Source organism: Mauremys reevesii, linkage group 6 (assembly GCF_016161935.1).
Source record: "Mauremys reevesii isolate NIE-2019 linkage group 6, ASM1616193v1, whole genome shotgun sequence".
Taxonomy (NCBI): domain Eukaryota; kingdom Metazoa; phylum Chordata; order Testudines; family Geoemydidae; genus Mauremys; species Mauremys reevesii.
In genome coordinates, this window is record NC_052628.1 from 82,798,929 (window position 1) to 82,817,588 (window position 18,660).

The 18,660-nt window shown below is 44.0% G+C and overlaps 1 protein-coding gene across 10 annotated transcripts in view; it reads right to left on the reverse strand.

The window, feature by feature from the left end:
• LOC120408703 (spindle assembly abnormal protein 6 homolog) overlaps positions 1-18,660 on the reverse strand; it is a 45,001-nt gene that overhangs the window by 11,584 nt on the left and 14,757 nt on the right. For all 10 annotated transcript variants that reach the window (XR_005600903.1, XR_005600906.1, XR_005600905.1 and 7 more), the window contains 8 exons: positions 16,574-16,651; positions 16,325-16,444; positions 15,781-15,972; positions 4,903-5,097; positions 3,079-3,168; positions 2,793-2,972; positions 2,360-2,441; positions 1,321-1,445 (listed from right to left, as the gene is read on the reverse strand). Coding sequence is in view for 5 of the 10 variants with exons in the window: in XM_039545879.1 (XP_039401813.1) it covers positions 1,321-1,445; positions 2,360-2,441; positions 2,793-2,972; positions 3,079-3,168; positions 4,903-5,097; positions 15,781-15,972; positions 16,325-16,444; positions 16,574-16,651 (1,062 nt within the window). In the remaining 5 variants the exon portion in view is untranslated. The remainder of the gene's footprint in view (positions 1-1,320; positions 1,446-2,359; positions 2,442-2,792; positions 2,973-3,078; positions 3,169-4,902; positions 5,098-15,780; positions 15,973-16,324; positions 16,445-16,573; positions 16,652-18,660) is intronic.

The following is an 18,660-nucleotide window of genomic DNA, read 5'->3' on the forward strand; positions in this document are numbered from 1 at the left end:
GTTAACATGTCCTCCTGGTCTAATTTTCCATAGTACATCAGTCTATTTCTTCACTGCTGCATTTTTCACTGAGCCACTGGGATGCATTTTCACCTTTGTACCACCTGTCAATATCATCTTAAGATTTTTTCTTCTGCTCCGAATATCATCCACAGCTTCAGTTTAGTGCCATCTGTTATATACCTCAGAATTCCTGAACAACAACAGCTCTTTTCTTCAGACAAGTATCATTGGGATATATATAAATCCCCTACTGTGTTTGTATAATTTGGAAAGCACTAAACAACCTCAGACTTCATTTAATGTTTCTCCATTGACTATTTTACTTACAATTCTTAATCCTTTGTTTGCATTATGAGCCAACATGTACTGGATAGAGGCTACATATCTTTTCCTGCTGATTCTGAAGTGATAAAACATCAGGAAGAAACTGCATGAAGATAACACTAAATTTTCTGCACTGCTGACAATTTCCATTGTCCAGATGTATACCAGTAATGGACACCTTTCTGGAAAACACTGTCCTGGGTTCAGCAGTCTCACAGACAGGATAATGTCTGTTTCTAATATGGCAGTACATCTCCTGAATGAAGAGGAGGCCAGCCAATTTATTATTTCCTCCTGTGTCCATTGAAACTATATAAAAGTGTACCCATTGTATAGTTTTGGCCACTTTGAGAGGGGGTAACCAGTTCAGCCATATCCCTCAGGTTAAGTGTAGGAACTCGCTCTCACTCTACCAGAATCCTTTAAAATGGAAGAAATTTCACATGCGACCACTGCACATTTTGTTTTTCCTTCCCAGTCAGATCTCAACCGTCAACCATGCTCACCTGAACCTCAAGGGATAGATACTCAGCACAGCTGACAAAGGTAGGTGTGTGAAAAGATAGGGAACAGAGTGGACATAAAGTTAATATGGGGGCGGAGTCGGAGGAGAGGAGGAAGAGAGAGGCCAAGAAACTGCCTTAACCTATGCTGGGGACTGTTTAAAAGCTGCTTTAAATGGCTAGCACTGGAAATCAAGAGGTGCACTGTATACTCCACTCAACCCCCAACAAATCCTCTTTGTGACTCAGAAGAAATCTCAGCTGCCCTCAGAGCAGTTTATAGTGGCTTCGTGCTGCTGAGAAAATGCAAAACAAACAGCTACAGGCAAGGCCAAGAATCTTGCCCCGGGAGCGAGAGATGGGCATGTTTAGAACTGTGTGGCTTTGTTCAGTTTTCATTCAGATCTGAGACTTATTGTGGTTTTGTGCATATAAATAATCAAAAAGATTTCCCAACCATGATTCAGTGTAATACAGCACAAATACTTACCAGGCCATTCTGCAAGGCTGCTGAATTGGTGGCACTTCCAGCACATGGCATATCACTGTGACCTGATGCCCCATGCATAGATACAATTTTATTCTCATTCAGTTGTTTATTTAGCCAGGAAATTACTACAAGGAGAAAAAATGCATGAAATTAACATTCAATTCTACATAAAATGTAACAGATTTCTGATTTGTCTCATACAAAAATACAGGCAAGTATATTAGAGTAACTGAGGACTAAAGATAAGGCATTAATTCATTGTCCTATCTTTGAGGACACATGCAAGCAAGGCCAACTGACCTAATTTCAATATACTGTAAATGGAATTACACTAATTATACAGCATATGTATTTTCAGAAAGCCAACAGTAATCAAAATGCATTGGTCACAACATCTATCATATTGTATCTTAAATGTGCACACAAGTGCTGAATTTAGCTTGATTGAAAGAAGTCAATTAAATGAAGCTCTAGGGATTATCACCACATATAATGGGGATAAAATTGAACCCCATCCTGCAGTGCTGAGCACTGAGTGTGAGGTAGCAAACACCTTCAACTCCCACTGAAGACAATGTTCTTTGTTTCCTGATACCTAGGTCTTGGACAGGGTTGGAGTGGCAGTTGTTATTCAGCCATTATTAATGTGACTTTGCACATATCTATAAGTTTTATTAATTGTAATATTCTTCATTGCCTCTCCCACACAGCTATATACTATACTAGTCTTACAGTAAAAATTTTGTACCAAATTCTGATCTCAGTTACTCTACTGACTTCAGTGCGGTTAAATCCATTTTTATAGTATTTTAACAAATCAGAACTTGACTCATGCCTCGATATACACACAGAGAAATTCAATACCCACCTTTTCCAGTTCAAAGATCTAACTTTGCCTTGAAATTGGTTTCAACTCATAACAGAGTGGAGAAGTAGCAAAACTAAAGTGCCCATGGAATATAAAATGTTTGTAATAAGGCACAGGTTTTAGTTCGATAGTTTACATCATCATTCTAAAGGGTGCCTTTACTCTCCTTACCATTCTCATTAGTTTTCAGCAGCTGTTTGCTTTCTTCCAATTTCTGAACAGTGATGTCCAGCTGCTCTTGAAACTTCAAGACCTGGGAACAGTAATGAAATTATAGTATATAATTAATCAATCTGAGCAACCTAGTCTTCAAAAGAAACTTAAAAAAAAAAAGTGTAAAAAACTGGTACAATTCTTCCTCATATAGCAACACCATCAATACAAACCTTTCTATTCCTACATTTTCCCCATAACAATCATTATGATACTAATAACACACACTGACAATTACAAGGGTTGGGGAGAGTCAGGTTATCAACCTGCCTTCCAGGAGATTGTGGTAAAGCTTGCATACTCTATGTGAACATTAAATATTTGCATTACTCTGTACTTTTCCATGCAAAATTATATATATATACACACATACACACACATTCACATTTACCTCTTCCTCTTTTTGTTGAAGGGCCTGTTTCACATTATTAAGCTCCAATCTCTCCTTTTGAAGGATTTGCTCTTTTTCTCCTAATATTTTTTCTTGTTGCAGTGTCACTGCATTTTTTAACTTCATCTTCTCCATTAGTTTCTTCATCTCTCCCTGGAGCTTTTTGATAATTTCATTAGCCTACCCACACCCAAAAATAAAAAATAAAATAAATAAAAAAACACAACACAAGTGAACAAACCTGCCCCATAGATTAAAATTTAATAAATGCTCATAAGTGTCTTACTTTCAGAAGTTCCTCAGAAATAGACTTCACAGTGGTTTCAAATTTTCCAATTTGAAGCTGTTTCATTTCCAGAGATTCTTCCAACTTTTTCTGAAAGATAGTTTTGTATTCATGACACGACAATGTCAATATAACCAAATGCTGAAATGTAGTGGTGCTGGTAACTGCAAGACTCCAGGGATTAGTAATGGGAGAGAGTGTGCATTTCATTTCTAGGTCACCAATTGAAATTAGTCCTGTTCAGTGGCAACCCTTGACAGCCTGTGAAGGGGATCAGGTTAACATAGGTGCCAACTCTGTGGGTGGTACTGTGCTGGAGCACCAAAGGGGGGGGAAAAAAAAGTGGATGCTCAGCACCCATCGGCAGACCCTCCCCCTCCCTTCCAGTGCCTCCCATCCACCAAGGATCAGCTGTTCAGCAGCGGGAGCAGGGGCAGGAAGTGGTTGGGGGTGTGGCCTTGGAGGAAGAGTGGGGGCAAGGCTTGGAGTGGAGGTCAAGCACCATCCAGCAAATTAGAAAGTTGGTGCCTTTGCTGGTTAAAAAGTAAGAGTGTGTGTGTGTGTGTGTGTGTGTGTGTGTGTGTGTGTGTCATCTGAAAGCTGTCCTGATAGCCCTAGTGGAGAACTGTCCCTCTCAGAAAGTACCATCTCAACTGTCATCCTTGCTGGCAGATGTAGAAAGAGACCAGAGGTTGCACTTGTGAGGAAGGGTCACTTTAGAGTAGATCTTCCATCTCAATGTTAATGTACTCAAGCAGGGCAGCATGGGGAAATGTACGCTGCTGCTGCCTTGTCTGTAAATAGGACTTCAGTTTCCAAGGCTATCAATTCTTTCATGAGCACTGAATTCATTAATGTATTGTGTTAAAAAGTAAAATTAAACAAACCAATTTGACTGTAGCCATGTTGGATTGTTTCAAAGTTAAAGGAAACTGTGTTTAAAAACAAAATTAATTGGTGGGAGCTGAGGGGGAAGAAAAGAATTATATCTATGTATATATACACAGGCCTGGTCAACACTAGAGCATTAGGTCAACATAAGGCAGCTTACATTGACCTATTTATGTCAGCGTACACACTACAACCTTGCTCCCACTGATGTAAGTGCCCTACTACACCAACATAATTCCACCTCCGCGAGAGGCAAAGGGCTTATGTTGGTGTAGTTAGGGCGTTGAAGTGCGTTACTTACATCTATTAGCTATCATTCTTGTAAATTTCAGGCTCCTCCCTGCCCCAGGAACGGGGCAGCCACTCCAAGCATCTCGGCCCCCCACTAGGAGCACTCGGTCGGGAGCTCCATGCTCAGAATCCGGGTTGGTGAGAGTCCGGATGCCCCCCATGCCCTTGGCTCCCCACACTAGGAGCACAGAGCTGAAAAGCCTGGTGCGGCTGCCCCACTCCCAACAGGGAGCCAAGAAGCCCGGTGAGGAGCAGGGAGCCAGGCTACCGGCAGGGATCTGCACACAGAGAGCCCTGACTCTCAGCCCCGCACATTGCCCCTCTTAAGTCGGTGAGAGTGCTCCTAGTGAGGATGTGCACCACTGACAGAAGAAGGGCGGCGTGGACATGAACCACCTCAGTAATTACTGCGGTTGCTGTAAATTGACCCAACATAGGTCAGCTTAAGTTTATAGTGTAGACGTGCCAACACACACACCCTGACAAAATAAGACTTTTGTTTTAAGCCATAATCCTCACATTAACACCACATCATTTCAAAACTGGTTTACTTTCCAAAGGAATATTTAAAGAAATCTTCAAGATGTGCATGTTTTACACCTCTAGGGAACATCTTTCAAGCAATGAGTTGCTATTGCCAACCTTGTGTTCTTGTGCACTTTCACAGACATCTGTGCTTCTTATTATTACTTGCTCTTTATCCTTCACTTCTTGTTCTAGGACTGCAATGCGTGTTCTTAACTGGTTTAGTAGTTTCTCCTTTTCATGGCACTCTGTGTCAAGAGTTGAATTTTCTCTTCGAAGGGACAGAACTTCTTGTTTTGCCCTCTGATACTCCTATCAAATGAAGATTCAGGGGAAAAATAGAAAAAAAAAATAAGTCTTTACATTAAAGTGTTATGGAAGAATTTTAGGATGAGCAGCTGAGCAGTTCTCTGTGAGGACTGGAGAATTGTAGATGGAAAAACTAATGAAAAATTATGAGTTTGGTCAGCTCTATTCAAGGAATTAGCCCTTTAGACAGACTCACCTTCATTATATTTCTATTCTTCTCTAGCCAAGATTTTCCTCAGAGGCTATTAGCTTTTCTGCAAATAACTCTGGTCCAGTGCAGAGCCTCACAAAAACCTCCTTACACTTTTATGATAACTTATAGTTCAATTGTAAATGTTTCTGAGGCAAGGACAGTGTTTTCTTGTATTTTGTACAACACTTAGCTTGCTTTAGTGCTAGCCAATCAATACCAATAATTAAACAGTTAAACAGATGCACTAATAATAAAAATGCAAGAATAATTTAATGAGCCTCACCTAACTATATGATTTTGTCTTTGAAAGTGAACACCTGAGTGTCAATGCTTGAAGCAAATTACAGTTACTATAGTTTTGATTTCATTTGTCTGTGGAATTTGTGATCGTATTTTACACAATAATAGAACTCAAAATGGCTAGTAGATTCTTAAGCAAACTTTTACAAAAGTACCATTTGGCCTTGCCTCAAAAGCAATACTACCTAATCTTTGCAACACCTCTGTGTGAACAAGTGACAAATATCTGTAGAATTCTATTCACAAGACAAGGAAAGACAAACAAAATACCACACTGGCAACATACCAATATTGCTACTGTGTAATGGAGACCATTATCATAGAGTAGAGGTCAGAGAAAATTGCACACAAACAGTTCACAGTGCAGTTTTGTTTGTGTTTTCCTGCTGTTACTATACTTTATACTCAAAAAAAACCACCACACAATTTTTTTCATTAGTCTCCTTTTATTATGGAGTAACCTGTTCATTTTATGGATGTATTGTGTTATGCAAATGGGGTAGGGGGAACTTCATCTGTACTGATTTCAGAATAATTCTCATCGATCTTGTCATATGCCTTTGGTTAGGCCACCTCCTTCTACATGCAAATGTGTGTGAAAATAATAAATGAAAAAATCAAATCCTCTTACTAACTGCAAACAAGTCTGTCTTTCTCTCTCTCTGGTCAATTAAAATGTAATTGAAGAGGAATAATTGTACATATGGCATGTATAATAACTAAAGAGACAATATCTTTGTCCTGATGTGCAAAAGGAAAAAATTCTGAAGTCGTGAAAACTTTCACAGAACAGGAAACATTTCCTGCCCAACTCTGCTCATGAGCTCTAGGGACTGGAAGGCCACAGCCTCTCCAGCAACACACTATTCAATGTAGTGCTGCTGTTCAGCAACGATGCTGCTGGTCTCCAAGTGTCACTCGCACTGCTGAGTGTATAGTGGAAGTGGCCACACCTATGTCACTGAAACAACATCATAGCCTTATAGTACCCTTGATTATCCAAATAACTTGGGCACACATTATCAGAAATGTAATGACTTTTCATTATAATTAGAAGATGATGGTATGATCTATAACTCTGTTACTGTAATAAAAAACAGCAGATTTAGACAATCAAGATGGTACCATGTATGGGTTAGTGATCGAGCATGTTGTAATGAAGATTTGCAATTTAGACTTGAATAGACTATACCTATGCAAAAAATAATTATTGCTGAATAGAGTCCAAAATATTTGCCAGGCCTTAAAAGAAAATCCCAATGCCAGCTGTTGAGAAGGTGTTCACACAGGCAGGTTTCTCTCTATTTTTTCCTTATCCATTTCAAATAGAAGTGTCTAGAAACAATGCCAGAGAAATGGGGAAGATAAAACCCATTTTTCCTGCAGCTGCCTATAACTCAGACATACACACAATGTCAGTCTGACTATCTTGCCTAACAATATGGCTGACCAGGGCACTGCTACATGACAGGTAATACTGCATGCAAGCACTGAATTCAGTATTAGTTCAGAATTTTTCTAGGCACTTTACAAAACAAATCCAGTGATTATAAGCTCTTGGGCAGGGATCAATCTAATTTTAAATAGTAGCAGGATAGATTCTATTTAGATTTTTAAAATGTTTTTGCCATGGACTGTGAGGCATGAAAGAAGTTTAATAGTTTCCCCCTCCCTCATGTCTTTTGTTTTTTGGGGGGCACACAAATAGTTTGCCAGGTCATATCTGGAAGTTTTGTTGAGAAGAACTAAAAATTGAACTTTAAGTCAGCTGGAGACCATCTCTTTTTACATCAGGGTACCAGAGATCATGCCCAGAGGAATTCCTTTTGCAAAGTTAGCAGTGACACTATCAGGGTCTGCAAGGTGCACAAAACATTAATGTCTGTTCATTTCCTTCCACCAAAAAAACATTAACTAACTCTTATCTGCCATGCTCACACTTTACTGCACATTAATATGAATGAACTACACAATTTCAGTTTATCAACAATGTAACCATATGTCACTGAAACAACAGGATTGTCCTTACTTTCAGGATCTTTCCCAATGTTCTTGTTCTGTATTACAAGAACACCATGTTTTCTCTAGCTTTTTTGTAAATGTCAGCAAAAGGGTCAGCTGACAGGCCATTGACCAGCTCAGTTGACAGAAAGCAGGTTGGGTAGATACATGTTCACTTCAGAAACGATCTCCTCTCTCACATGACAGCGTTTCAGCCCTGCTCTACATGAAGCCTTTCAAGAACTAACCCTTAAACTCCTCAAACCAACCCTCACCTCATACAAACTCAGATTCACAGAGTCTGAGGCTCTGGGCATTGCTTTATTAGGTGAGCCTACAAGCAGCCACTGCAGTTTATTTTGTAGGGTGGAAACCCTGACTCCTCTCTCAAAAGATTTTTGTCTTCCCTTTGGTACCTCACCCAGGGGTTTTTGTCACTGAAGTATGTGCTCTGGTCTGCAGTTATTACCAAGTTAATAGGCAACATCTTCAGATTTATTACTATTATTATTGAATGAACACTTCATCCTCACTACCTTTCTTGCTGGCTGGTGAATGCCTCTGAACTATCCATTTATACACAGTAACTCCTCGTTTAACGTTGTAGTTATGTTCCTGAAAAATGAGACTAAGTGAAATGATGTTAAGCGAATCCAATTTCCCCATAAGAATTAATGTAAATGGAGGGAGGGGGTTAGGTTCCTGGGAAAAAATTTTCCCCACCAGACAAAAAACTAACACACACACACACCCCTCATATAAGTTTTAGACAAAAAATTTAATCTGTACACAGCGATGATGATTGTGAAGCTTGGTTGAGGTGGTGAAGTTAAAGGGTGGAAGAGGGTGGGATATTTCCCAGGGATGCCTTGCTGCTAAATGATGAACTAGCACTTGGCTGAGCCCTCAAGGGTTAACTCGTTGTTAATGTAGCCTCACACTCTACAAGGCAGCACAAATGGAGGGAGGGAAGACAGCACTGCAGACAGAGACAGACACACATCCTGTGGGGGGGGGGGGGGAAGAGAGATGTGCATTGCCCCTTTAAGTACGCTGACACCACTCTAAGTACATTGCCTTTAAAAAGATCAGGAAGTTGAGACAGCAGCTGTGGCCAGCAAGCTCTCTCCATCTTGAACCCTGTCCCCACCCTGCTCTATATGGAGAAGGGGTAAGTGGGGGGGGGGCAGGAGTAGAGGGGAAGTGGGGACACCCTGACATTAGCTCCCTCTCCCCACCCCGCACAGCAAGCAGGAGGCTCCCAGGAGCAGCTCCAAGGCAGAGAGCAGGAGCAGCACATGGCAGTGGGAGGAGGGACAGCTGAACTGCCGGCAATTGATAGCCTGCCGGGTGGCTGCTGCACAGAGAACTTAGGGGAGTGGGGAGCTGATAGGGGGGCTGCCGGTCCACCCTGGTTCCAAGCCCCCACCAGCTAGCTCCAATGGGCTGCTCTTCCTGCAAGCAGTGGACAAAGCAGGCGGCTGCCAAACAATGTTATAAGGGAGCATTGCACAACTTTAAACGAGTATGTTATGTTGCTGATCAGTTAGGGAACAATGTAACAACATTAACCGGGACAACTTTAAGTGAGGAGTTACTGTACACACATGGCAAGCATGACTCCTACAGCATAAGACCCTATCTTCACCCTTTGATCTCAATCTCTCCCCCATGCTTCAATAAAGGTGTTAGATAAATAGCTTATATGGCAACACAGAAAACTTTAAACATTTTTATTTCTTAAATGGCTTTTATCTTGATAAAGAATTTTTTTTTCTAAATAATAGCAAGATGAAGATTAGAGAAGACAAGCTGTTTGATTTATAACCCAGTTCCAAAAGAGAAAAAATACTGTCTGATTTGCAAGAATGATACTGGTCATAAGTTGTTCAAGCTTAATTTTCATCTTGCTGATCGATGGATGAATGTTGAACTAATTGTTGGAAAAGACCCCTAGCAATCAGCTGTTTTTATAGAATGTATGTGTGTCAAGTTTTCCATAAACTGGTGACATCCCTAGACTTTCACCTGGGTAAGACTGTCAGCTTCCTCAAGGTGGTCTCATGTATCTGGCTTTTTGATGATATTTTTCAGGGGGTCACAGACTTACAGTCTCTGCAGTATGTAAACCACTGAATACTTTTAAAATTGCTAATTTAAATGGGACTTTTCACAAAACTGATGCTAAAGGAAGGATGATGTGTTGTAGAAGTGTCAGTCCCAGGATATGAGAGAGAGACAAGATGGGCAAGGTAATATTTTTTCTGGGACCAACTTCTGTTGGTAAGAGAGAGAAACTTTCCAGTTTATATAGAGCTCTTCTTCAGGCCACTTGAAGGAGGGAGGAAAAAGTTAGCCAGCACATAAGAACTGAGGCCTGGTCTACACTAGGCGTTTAAATCGGTTTTACGAGCGTAAAACCGATTTAACGCCACAACCGTCCACACTAGGAGACACCTTATATCGATTTTAATGGCTCTTTAAATCGGTTTCTGTACTCCTGCCCGACGAGAGGAGTAGCGCTAATATCGGTATTAACATATCGGAATAGGGTTAGTGTGGCCGCAATCGACGGTATTGGCCTCCGGGAGCTATCCCACAGTGCACCACTGACCGCTCTGGACAGCATTCTCAACTCGGATGCACTGGCCAGGTAGACAGGAAAAGCCCTGCGAACTTTTGAAATTCATTTCCTGCTTCGACAGCGTGGAGAGCTCATCATCACAGGTGACCACGCACAGCTCATCAGCACAGTTAACAATGCAGTCTCCTGAGAATCGAAAAAGAGCCCCAGCATGGACCGCTCGGGAGGTACTGGATCTGATCGCTATATGGGGAGAGGATTCAGTGCTAACAGAACTGCGTTCCAAAAGACGAAATGAAAAAGTATTTGAAAGAATTTCTAAGGCTATGACTGCTAAAGGCCACAGCAGGGACTCCGTGCAGTGCAGAGTGAAAGTTAAGGAGCTCAGACAAGCCTACCAGAAAACCAAAGAAGCAAATGGAAGGTCCGGGGCAGGTCGAAAAACATGCCGCTTCTATGATGAGCTGCATGCAATTTTAGGGGGCTGCGCCACAAGTACCCCACCCCTGACTGTGGATTCCGAGGTGGGGGTTGTAATCTCTGCCATGTCTGAGGATTATGCAGACGGGAAGATGAAGAGGAAGAAGAAGAGGAAGACCTCGCAGAGAGCACACAGCACTCCGTGACCCCCAGCAGCCAGGAGCTTTTATCACCCTGACGGAATTACCCTGCTCCCAGCCCTCACAAGCAACTATTGCAGAGAATGACGCCCTGGAAGGGAGCTCTGGTGAGTGTACCTTTGCAAATAGCAAACAGTGTTTTTTAAGCAAGCCTTTTTTAATGATTGATTTGCCCTGAGGACTTGGGATGCATTCGCAGACAGTATAGTTACTTAGAAAAGTTTGTTAACATGTCCGGGGATTGAGAGGAAATCCTCCAGGGACATCTCGATGAAGCGCTCCTGTAGGTACTCCAGAAGCCTTTGCAGAAGGTTTCTGGGCAAGGCATCCTTGTTCCGCCCACCATGGTAGGACACTTTACCATGCCATGCATGTAGCAAGTAATCAGGTATCATTGCGTGGCAAAGCATCGCAGCGTATGGTCCCGGGACTGCTGGCATTCAAGAAGCATCCGCTCTTTATCTTGTTCTGTTATCCTCAGCAAAGTGATATCGTTCAGGATAACCTGGTTAAAAATCAGGAATTTAAGTAAGGGGGGTGGCCATTTTTCTACTGGGTTCGTGGAATGCAGCAGCTTAAAAAAAACACTTTCCTGCACGTAGCGAGCGGGGGGAGGGGGTGAAATGCCGATGATCTTTTCTGTTTGGTCACCGGCGGCGAGCTTCCCCAAGCTACCGGACAAGCAGTGGGTGGGGGGGAGGGGGAAGGTTGTTGATTAGCAGGGAGCTAGCGTGGTATTAGCCATGCGTTGGGGGGGGAGGGGTAAATCACTGAGACAGTGGCTTACCATGGCCGCATGCAAGCTGAATCCTGATGCCTGGACCTGTGTCTGTGAGATCTGTAACCCCAGAGATGCAAGCAGTCACTATTAAGATGAAAAATGCGACCTTGTAGGGAAATCACATGTGCTATGTAAGGTGAATAGTGCTTTTCACTGTGAAAGAGTATAACCATTGTTCTGTAAAATGTATCTTTCTAAATATTTATCTCCCTCATGCAGCTGCAAATTTTTCAAGCGTCCCTCCTCCTTCCCAAAGGCTAGCACAGATAAGGCGGAGGAAAAAGAAGACGCGAGATGAGATGTTCTCGGATATTATGGAAGTTACACGCAATGAAAGAGCTCATCTGAATGAGTGGAAGGACGTGGTTTCAAATTACAGGAAAGAGGCCAGTGAACGTGAGGACAGGAGGGATGAACGTGAGGACAGGAGGGACAACCGAGATGAGAGGTGGCGGCAGGAAGACCGGCAGGAAAATCAGCGGTGGCGGCAGGAAGATCAGCGGTGGCGGGATGCAACTCTGGGGCTGCTGCGTGATCAAACTGACATGCTCCGGCGTCTTGTGGAGCTTCAGGAACGGCAGCAGGATCACAGAGTGCCGCTGCAGCCCCTGTATAACCACGTTCCTTAGCCCTCACCATGTTCCTTAGCCTCCTCACCCAGACGTGTAAGAACGCGTGGGGGGAGGCTCCGTGCACCCGCCCACTCCACCCCCGTGGACAGCCCAACCAGAAGGATGCCGTTACTCTGAATTTTTTTTAATGGCCTTCTCCATCCCTCCTTTCCTCCTCCCAAAGCACACCCTTACTTCTCTCCCTCTTTTTATAATGAAAAAATAAAGAATTCATGCTTTTTAAATGAGAGTGACTTTATTTGCATAAGTAAGCTGTACTCGAAGGGGAGGGGAGTTGCTTACAGGGACTGAGTCAATCAAGGGGTTGGGTGTTCATCAACAAACACAGCAGTCACACTGTACCCTGGCCATTGATGAAGCTCGTTTTCAAAGCTTCTCTGATGCGCACCGCTTCCTGGTGTGCTCTTCTAATCTCCCTGGTGTCTGGCTGCGCGTAATCAGCGGCCAGGTGATTTGCCTCAGCCTCCCACCCCGCCATAAAGGTCTCCCCCTTACTCTCACAGAGATTGTGGAGAATACAGCAAGCAGCAATAACATAGGGGACATTGGTTTGGCTGAGGTCTGAGCGAGTCAGTAATGTGCGCCAGCGAGCCTTTAAACGGCCAAATGCACATTCCACCACCATTCTGCACTTGCTCAGCCTGTAATTGAACAGATCCTGACCACTGTCCAGGCTGCCTGTGTATGGCTTCATGAGCCATGGCATCAAGGGGTAGGCTGGGTCCCCAGGATAACGACAGGCATTTCAACATCCCCAACTGTTATTTTCTGGTCTGGGAAGTAAGTCCCTTGCTGCAGCCGTTTAAACAGAGTAGTGCTTCTGAATACGCGGCGTCATGAACCCTCCTGGCCATCCCGCGTGGATGTTTGTGAAACGTCCTTGTGATCCACCAGTGCTTGCAGCACCATTGAAAAGTACCCCTTCCGGTTTACGTACTGGGTGCCCTGGTGCTGCGGTGCCAAGATAGGGATATGGGTTCCGTCTATCGCCCCACAGTTAGGGAATCCCATTGCAGCAAAGCCATCCACTATGGCCTGCACGTTTCCCAGAGTCACAACCTTCGTAGCAGCAGCTTAGTGATTGCTTTGGCTACTTGCATCACAGCAGCCCCACAGTAGATTTTCCAACTCCAAAATGATTCCCGACTGACCGTTAGCTGTCTGGCGTTGCAAGCTTCCACATGGCTATCGCCACTTGCTTCTATTCTGTGAGGGCTGCTCTCATCTTGGTATTATGGCGTTTCAGGGCAGGGGCAAGCAAGTCACAAAGTTCCATGAAAGTGCCCTTACGCATGCGAAAGTTTCGCAGCCACTGGGAATCGTCCCACACCTGCAACACAATGCGGTCCCACCAGTCAGTGCTTGTTTCCGGGCCCAAAATCGGCGTTCAATGGATAGAATCTGCCCCATTACCATCAGGATCTCTAAAGCGCGCCGGGGCCCGCGGTTTGAGATAATTCTGTGTCCACGTCCTCATCACTGTCATCGCGCGCTGCCGTATCCGCCTCTTACTCGCCTCGGTTCGAAGGTCCTGGTTCAGCATATACTGCACGAGTGCGAGGTGTTTAAAACATCCACGATTGCGGTATGGAGCTGAGCAGGGTCCATGCTTGCTGTGCTATGGCGTCTGCACGGTTCACCAAGCAAAAAGGGCGCGAAACGGTTGTCTGCCGCTGTCAGGGAGGGAGGGAGGGGTGAGGCTGTACCCAGAACCACCCGCGAAAATGATTTTTGCCCCATCAGGCACTGGGATCTCAACCCGGAAATGCCAAGGGGCGGGGGAGGCTGCGGGAACTATGGGATAGCTACGGAGTAGCTACCCACAGTGCAACGCTCCAGAAATCGACGCTAGCCTCGGACCGTGGACGCACACCACCGATTTAATGCGTTTAGTGTGGCCACGCACACTCGATTTTATAAAATCTGTTTTACAAAACCGGTTTATGCAAATTTGGAATAGTCCCGTAGTGTAGACGTACCCTGAGTTTTAAGAAGAAACCTTTATAACTGGCACTGATGTTGTGTTTCAAACAGAAGATAATTTGATTTCTGTATTAAAGACATTTAACCAACTCCAAATTACAGATTTGATTGACTTTGTTTAATAATCCCAACTAAAAGAATTTTATCAAACAGACAGCCACATTCCTAGGGTCCTCTTTTTAGAATTTATAAGAACTGATTATTTTGGTATTAAATTTGATGATCTAACCCAAATTCAGTAGTACTACTAAAGGTTTTTATTTGACTTATTTTTAGCTTAATATTAGTAAGACTATATTAGCTTTGGTGATATGTTCTCTTGATTTGATTTAAGTATTTTAATTTATAAAAAAATCAATCACATGTCTTTCAATAAGCATTGTGGGTCCAGAACCTTTGAGGACCTGGGTCAACCTAAAAGCCTCTCCCACTAATTAGCCTTTGGTTCCCACAAATGCTTTATCTCCCTCCCTCCTTAATTAAGAGCAATCTCTTCCTTAAATTAAGTTGTATTTAATATGTGGAGTTAGATGAAGCAATAGCACAGAAAGAGGAGTAAATATTTAGGCAAATAGCTTTGATACAGGTATAGGGATGGGGCATTCTGAAGGCAATAACCAGTTACCGTGCAGGGGTTTGTTTCTGAATAACCCTACAGCAATTATCCAGCTATACAGTGCTTATGCAAATAGATTTTCCTGAGCCAGAGTGCAAAGATTTGCATAATAGAAATAAACTTACAATTATGGTCAATAATTACACAGCAGCTACATGTTTGTTCTGACTCTAAATACAGTCTGTACTGAAATATTTCCTCCAGAATGAGCTGGAGGAAATATTTCAGTACAGACTGTATTTAGAGTCAGAACTACTTATGTAGCAATTTTACATGCTTTATTTATTCTCCCCACCTCCTCATACACACAAAGGTCTTGCAGAGCTCTCAGAACTACTCTGGAGCAAGCTTTAACAATATGTTAAGGTTGGGATATCCCATCCTAAGTGTATCAAACAGGAGCGGCTCTACGTTTTTGGCCGCCCCAAGCAGTCATGCCCGGGAGGCGCCCCAGAGCCGTGGGAGCAGCGGACCTCCCGCAGGCATGACTGCGGAGGATCCGCTGGTTGCGCGGCTCGGCTGGACCTCCCGCAGCTGCGGACGGTTCGCAGGTCCGGCGGCTCCGGTTGAGCTGCCGCAGGCGTGCCTGCAGGAGGTCCAGCCGAGCCGCGGGACGAGCGCCCCCTCCGCAGTCATGCCTGCGGGAGGTCCGGTCGTCCCGGGGCTCCAGTGGACCAAACTGCCGCCCCCCCAGGAAAGGGCCGCCCCACGCGCGTGCTTGCCGCACTGGGGTCTAGAGCCAGCCCTGGTATCAAAATAAGGGGCCAGATCCTTAGCTGGTGTGAACTGGCAGAGCTCCAATGACTAAAGCAAAGCTATGCTGATTTACATTAGCTAAATATCTGACACAAAAAGACTTTTAAATTTACTGGAATTCATTAAGTGAATTGATTTTTAAAGGCAAAAATGTTACCAGTAACACAAAACTTTTAATTCCCCAATAAGCATACTATTTATTACACTAGTTTTACTATACCTCTTCAAGTCCTGCAAATTTGGATTTCAGCTCCCTTATAGAAGATTCAGACTTGTATTTTTTCTCTGTGAGATCCTTATTAACAGTTTCAAATTCAGATACTCTGGTTTCTAAGTGATGCACTTTTCTGTTGAAAGTTGCTTCCATCTCTTTCTTTTGCTGTTCATGCTGAAGCTGGTACTGTGTTTGGACCTTAAGCAGGAAGACAAGGATATTAATCATGCATATATATGGCATACAGACAAACATCTGATTTTACATACAGATATATTAATTTAAAATTCAATTAAATACAGTTAAAGAAAAAATGCACACCAGGCTCACAAGAGATACAGACAATATTAAAACTCAACATTTACACATTCCCCCTTCACTGTAGAATTCAGGGAGTCTCTTTAAAAGAAGCTATTAGATGAGGGACTATTTACTTCAACAGATTGCCAAGAAGTAGTCTTGCATATCTATGCTATAGATATGAAGTATTCGATCTACAGGTTATTCTGGTGCTGCTCTACCTGAGCCAGATGACTATATTTCTTCTTACCCGTAGCACTTTCTCCTTTTCTGCTGTGATTTCTTGGGAGTACTTGTTAGTCAATGAAGTGGTCTGCGATGTCCATTCATTTTGCAGTTTATCCAGTTCCTTACTTTTTTCTGCCAAAGCCTGAAAATATCACATGCTGATTTCTGTTTGTATAGCAGTTACACTTTTTGTAAAGTCAATTTGGTATAGATTTAGCACCACACTTTCAGGATTTGGTTTGTTTTTTTAAAAATAAAGGCTGCTTCCTACCTGCTGTGTTACAGTTAGTCTTTTCGAAAGTCCCTCTTCTGATCTGTGTAGCTTATCCTCCAACATACTGTTTTCCATCTAGTAAAAAACACCAAATCCCCACAAACTATATTATAAATCGTTAAGGTTAAGGCCTCAGGCCTCATACCGGGCCTTTATCAGGGCCTGCACTTACTACACAACCCATGCTAAAATTACAGATTTTTCCTTTATAATAAGAACCTTTACCAATATGTAAAATGACCATAATATTACTATCAGTGGTGACAGTATACAATAATTCAGAGGTCTCCTTCCAAACCACTAGCAAAATTAAAAATAATAATAATTCATTACACTTTCTATACAGCAAATATTGTAAGTAATATGTCAGTAAGTTATATGATTGAGGAAGCAGGAATGGAGGAAAGAAATTTGCTCACAATATTGTAATGTATTTGATTTTAAAAGGAAGATCTCTAAAGCACTTAAATATTTTTTATTTTCCATGCAAATTTGCTGGTCTTGTGTATTTATTTCTCTGTTTCTTCTAGAAACAGAAGACTTTTGCTTAACTTCAAACCCACTTGTTCATTATAGTTTGAAACCTAGACTCAGCTGTTATTGGAGTCGCACTCCACTTAAGAGATTTTAAAATAGCAGATGGGTGGGGGGAAATATCCTTATGAAGCAAACAGCATATACACCATCTGCCAGCGACCTACTTGTGCCAGCCTAGATTTAGAGAGGAGGGAATTCTTTCCCATAGCACAAACTTCCCTTTAGATACAAATTATCATCATTGGGAGTTGAGGGAGATTCATTAGTTTAAGATCCAGGAAGGAGTTTTGAACTAATTATAGGTTTAACACATTCAGCATCTGTAGTTTTTCCCTCTCATAGTATAGTTTTCAAACCACGGCAGTCTAATTATACCAGGCAGGCCCATTAAATGGAAACTTTCTAATGTTACTGCTTATTATTTTCAAACAAATATACAACAAGATAAAAACTTGTATTCATATACACACACACACACACACCCCTCTACCTTGATATAACACGGTCCTCGGGAGACAAAAACATCTCACTGTGTTATAGGTGAGACCACATTATATCAAACTTGCTTTGGCCCCCACTCTTCCTTGTTCCCTGACCGCCCCCTCCAGAGACCCCCGTCCCTAATCACCTCCAGGACCCTACCCAACCCTCCCCCCCACCATCCCCTGACTGCTCCAACCCCTATCCACTCACCCTGCCCCCTGACAGGCACTCACCGGCAGCGGCAGGAAGCGGAGCCGCCTGGCCCCAGGCCACTCCACTCCACCACTTCCCAGCCACGGCGCTCCACTTCCCGCTGTCAGTGAGTGCGGGGAGGTTGGGGAAAGGATGCCCCCTCACACTCACCTGCGGCGGGAAGCGGAGCGACGCAGCCCCAGCATGCTCCGCTTTCCTTGCCCTGGCCCCAGCCGTGTCACCTGCGGCAGGAAGCTGAGTGCCATGGCTGGGAGCTGACAGAATGGAGCGAGCTGGGGCTGCGTCGCTCTGCTTCCCACCACCGGTGAGTGCGGAGGGCATCCTTTCCCCAAACTCCCCGCACTCACCGGCAGTGGGAAGTGGAGCAGCCCAGCCCCAGCCAACTCCACTCTGCCAGCTCCCAGCCATGGCGCTCCACTTCCCGCCAGCAAGGTGAGTGCAGGACCTTTCCCCAGCTACCCTCCAGGGACACAGCTGGGGCCGAGACAAGGAAAGCGGAGTGGGCTGGGGCTGCATCGCTCTGCCTCCCGCCGCAGGTGAGCACGGAGAGGTTGGGGAAAGGACGCCCCCCATACTCACCTGCGGCAGGAAGCGGAGTGCTGCGGCGTGGAGCGGGCTGGGGCCAGGCTGCTCCGCTTCTGCCACTGCTGGTGAGTGCAGGGGGATCCCTTTCCCCAACCCCCTCCCCTGAGCGACACGGCTGGGGCCGGGGTGAGGTAAACAGAGCGGACTGCTCCCAGCCATCTGCTAATCCCCCAGTCCACTCTGGGACTGCAGGGCCCCCAAAAGTGCCCTCCCACAGCTCCTGCCCCCCAGACCCTGGGGGGGAGCCCCTGACCGCCCCCAAGACT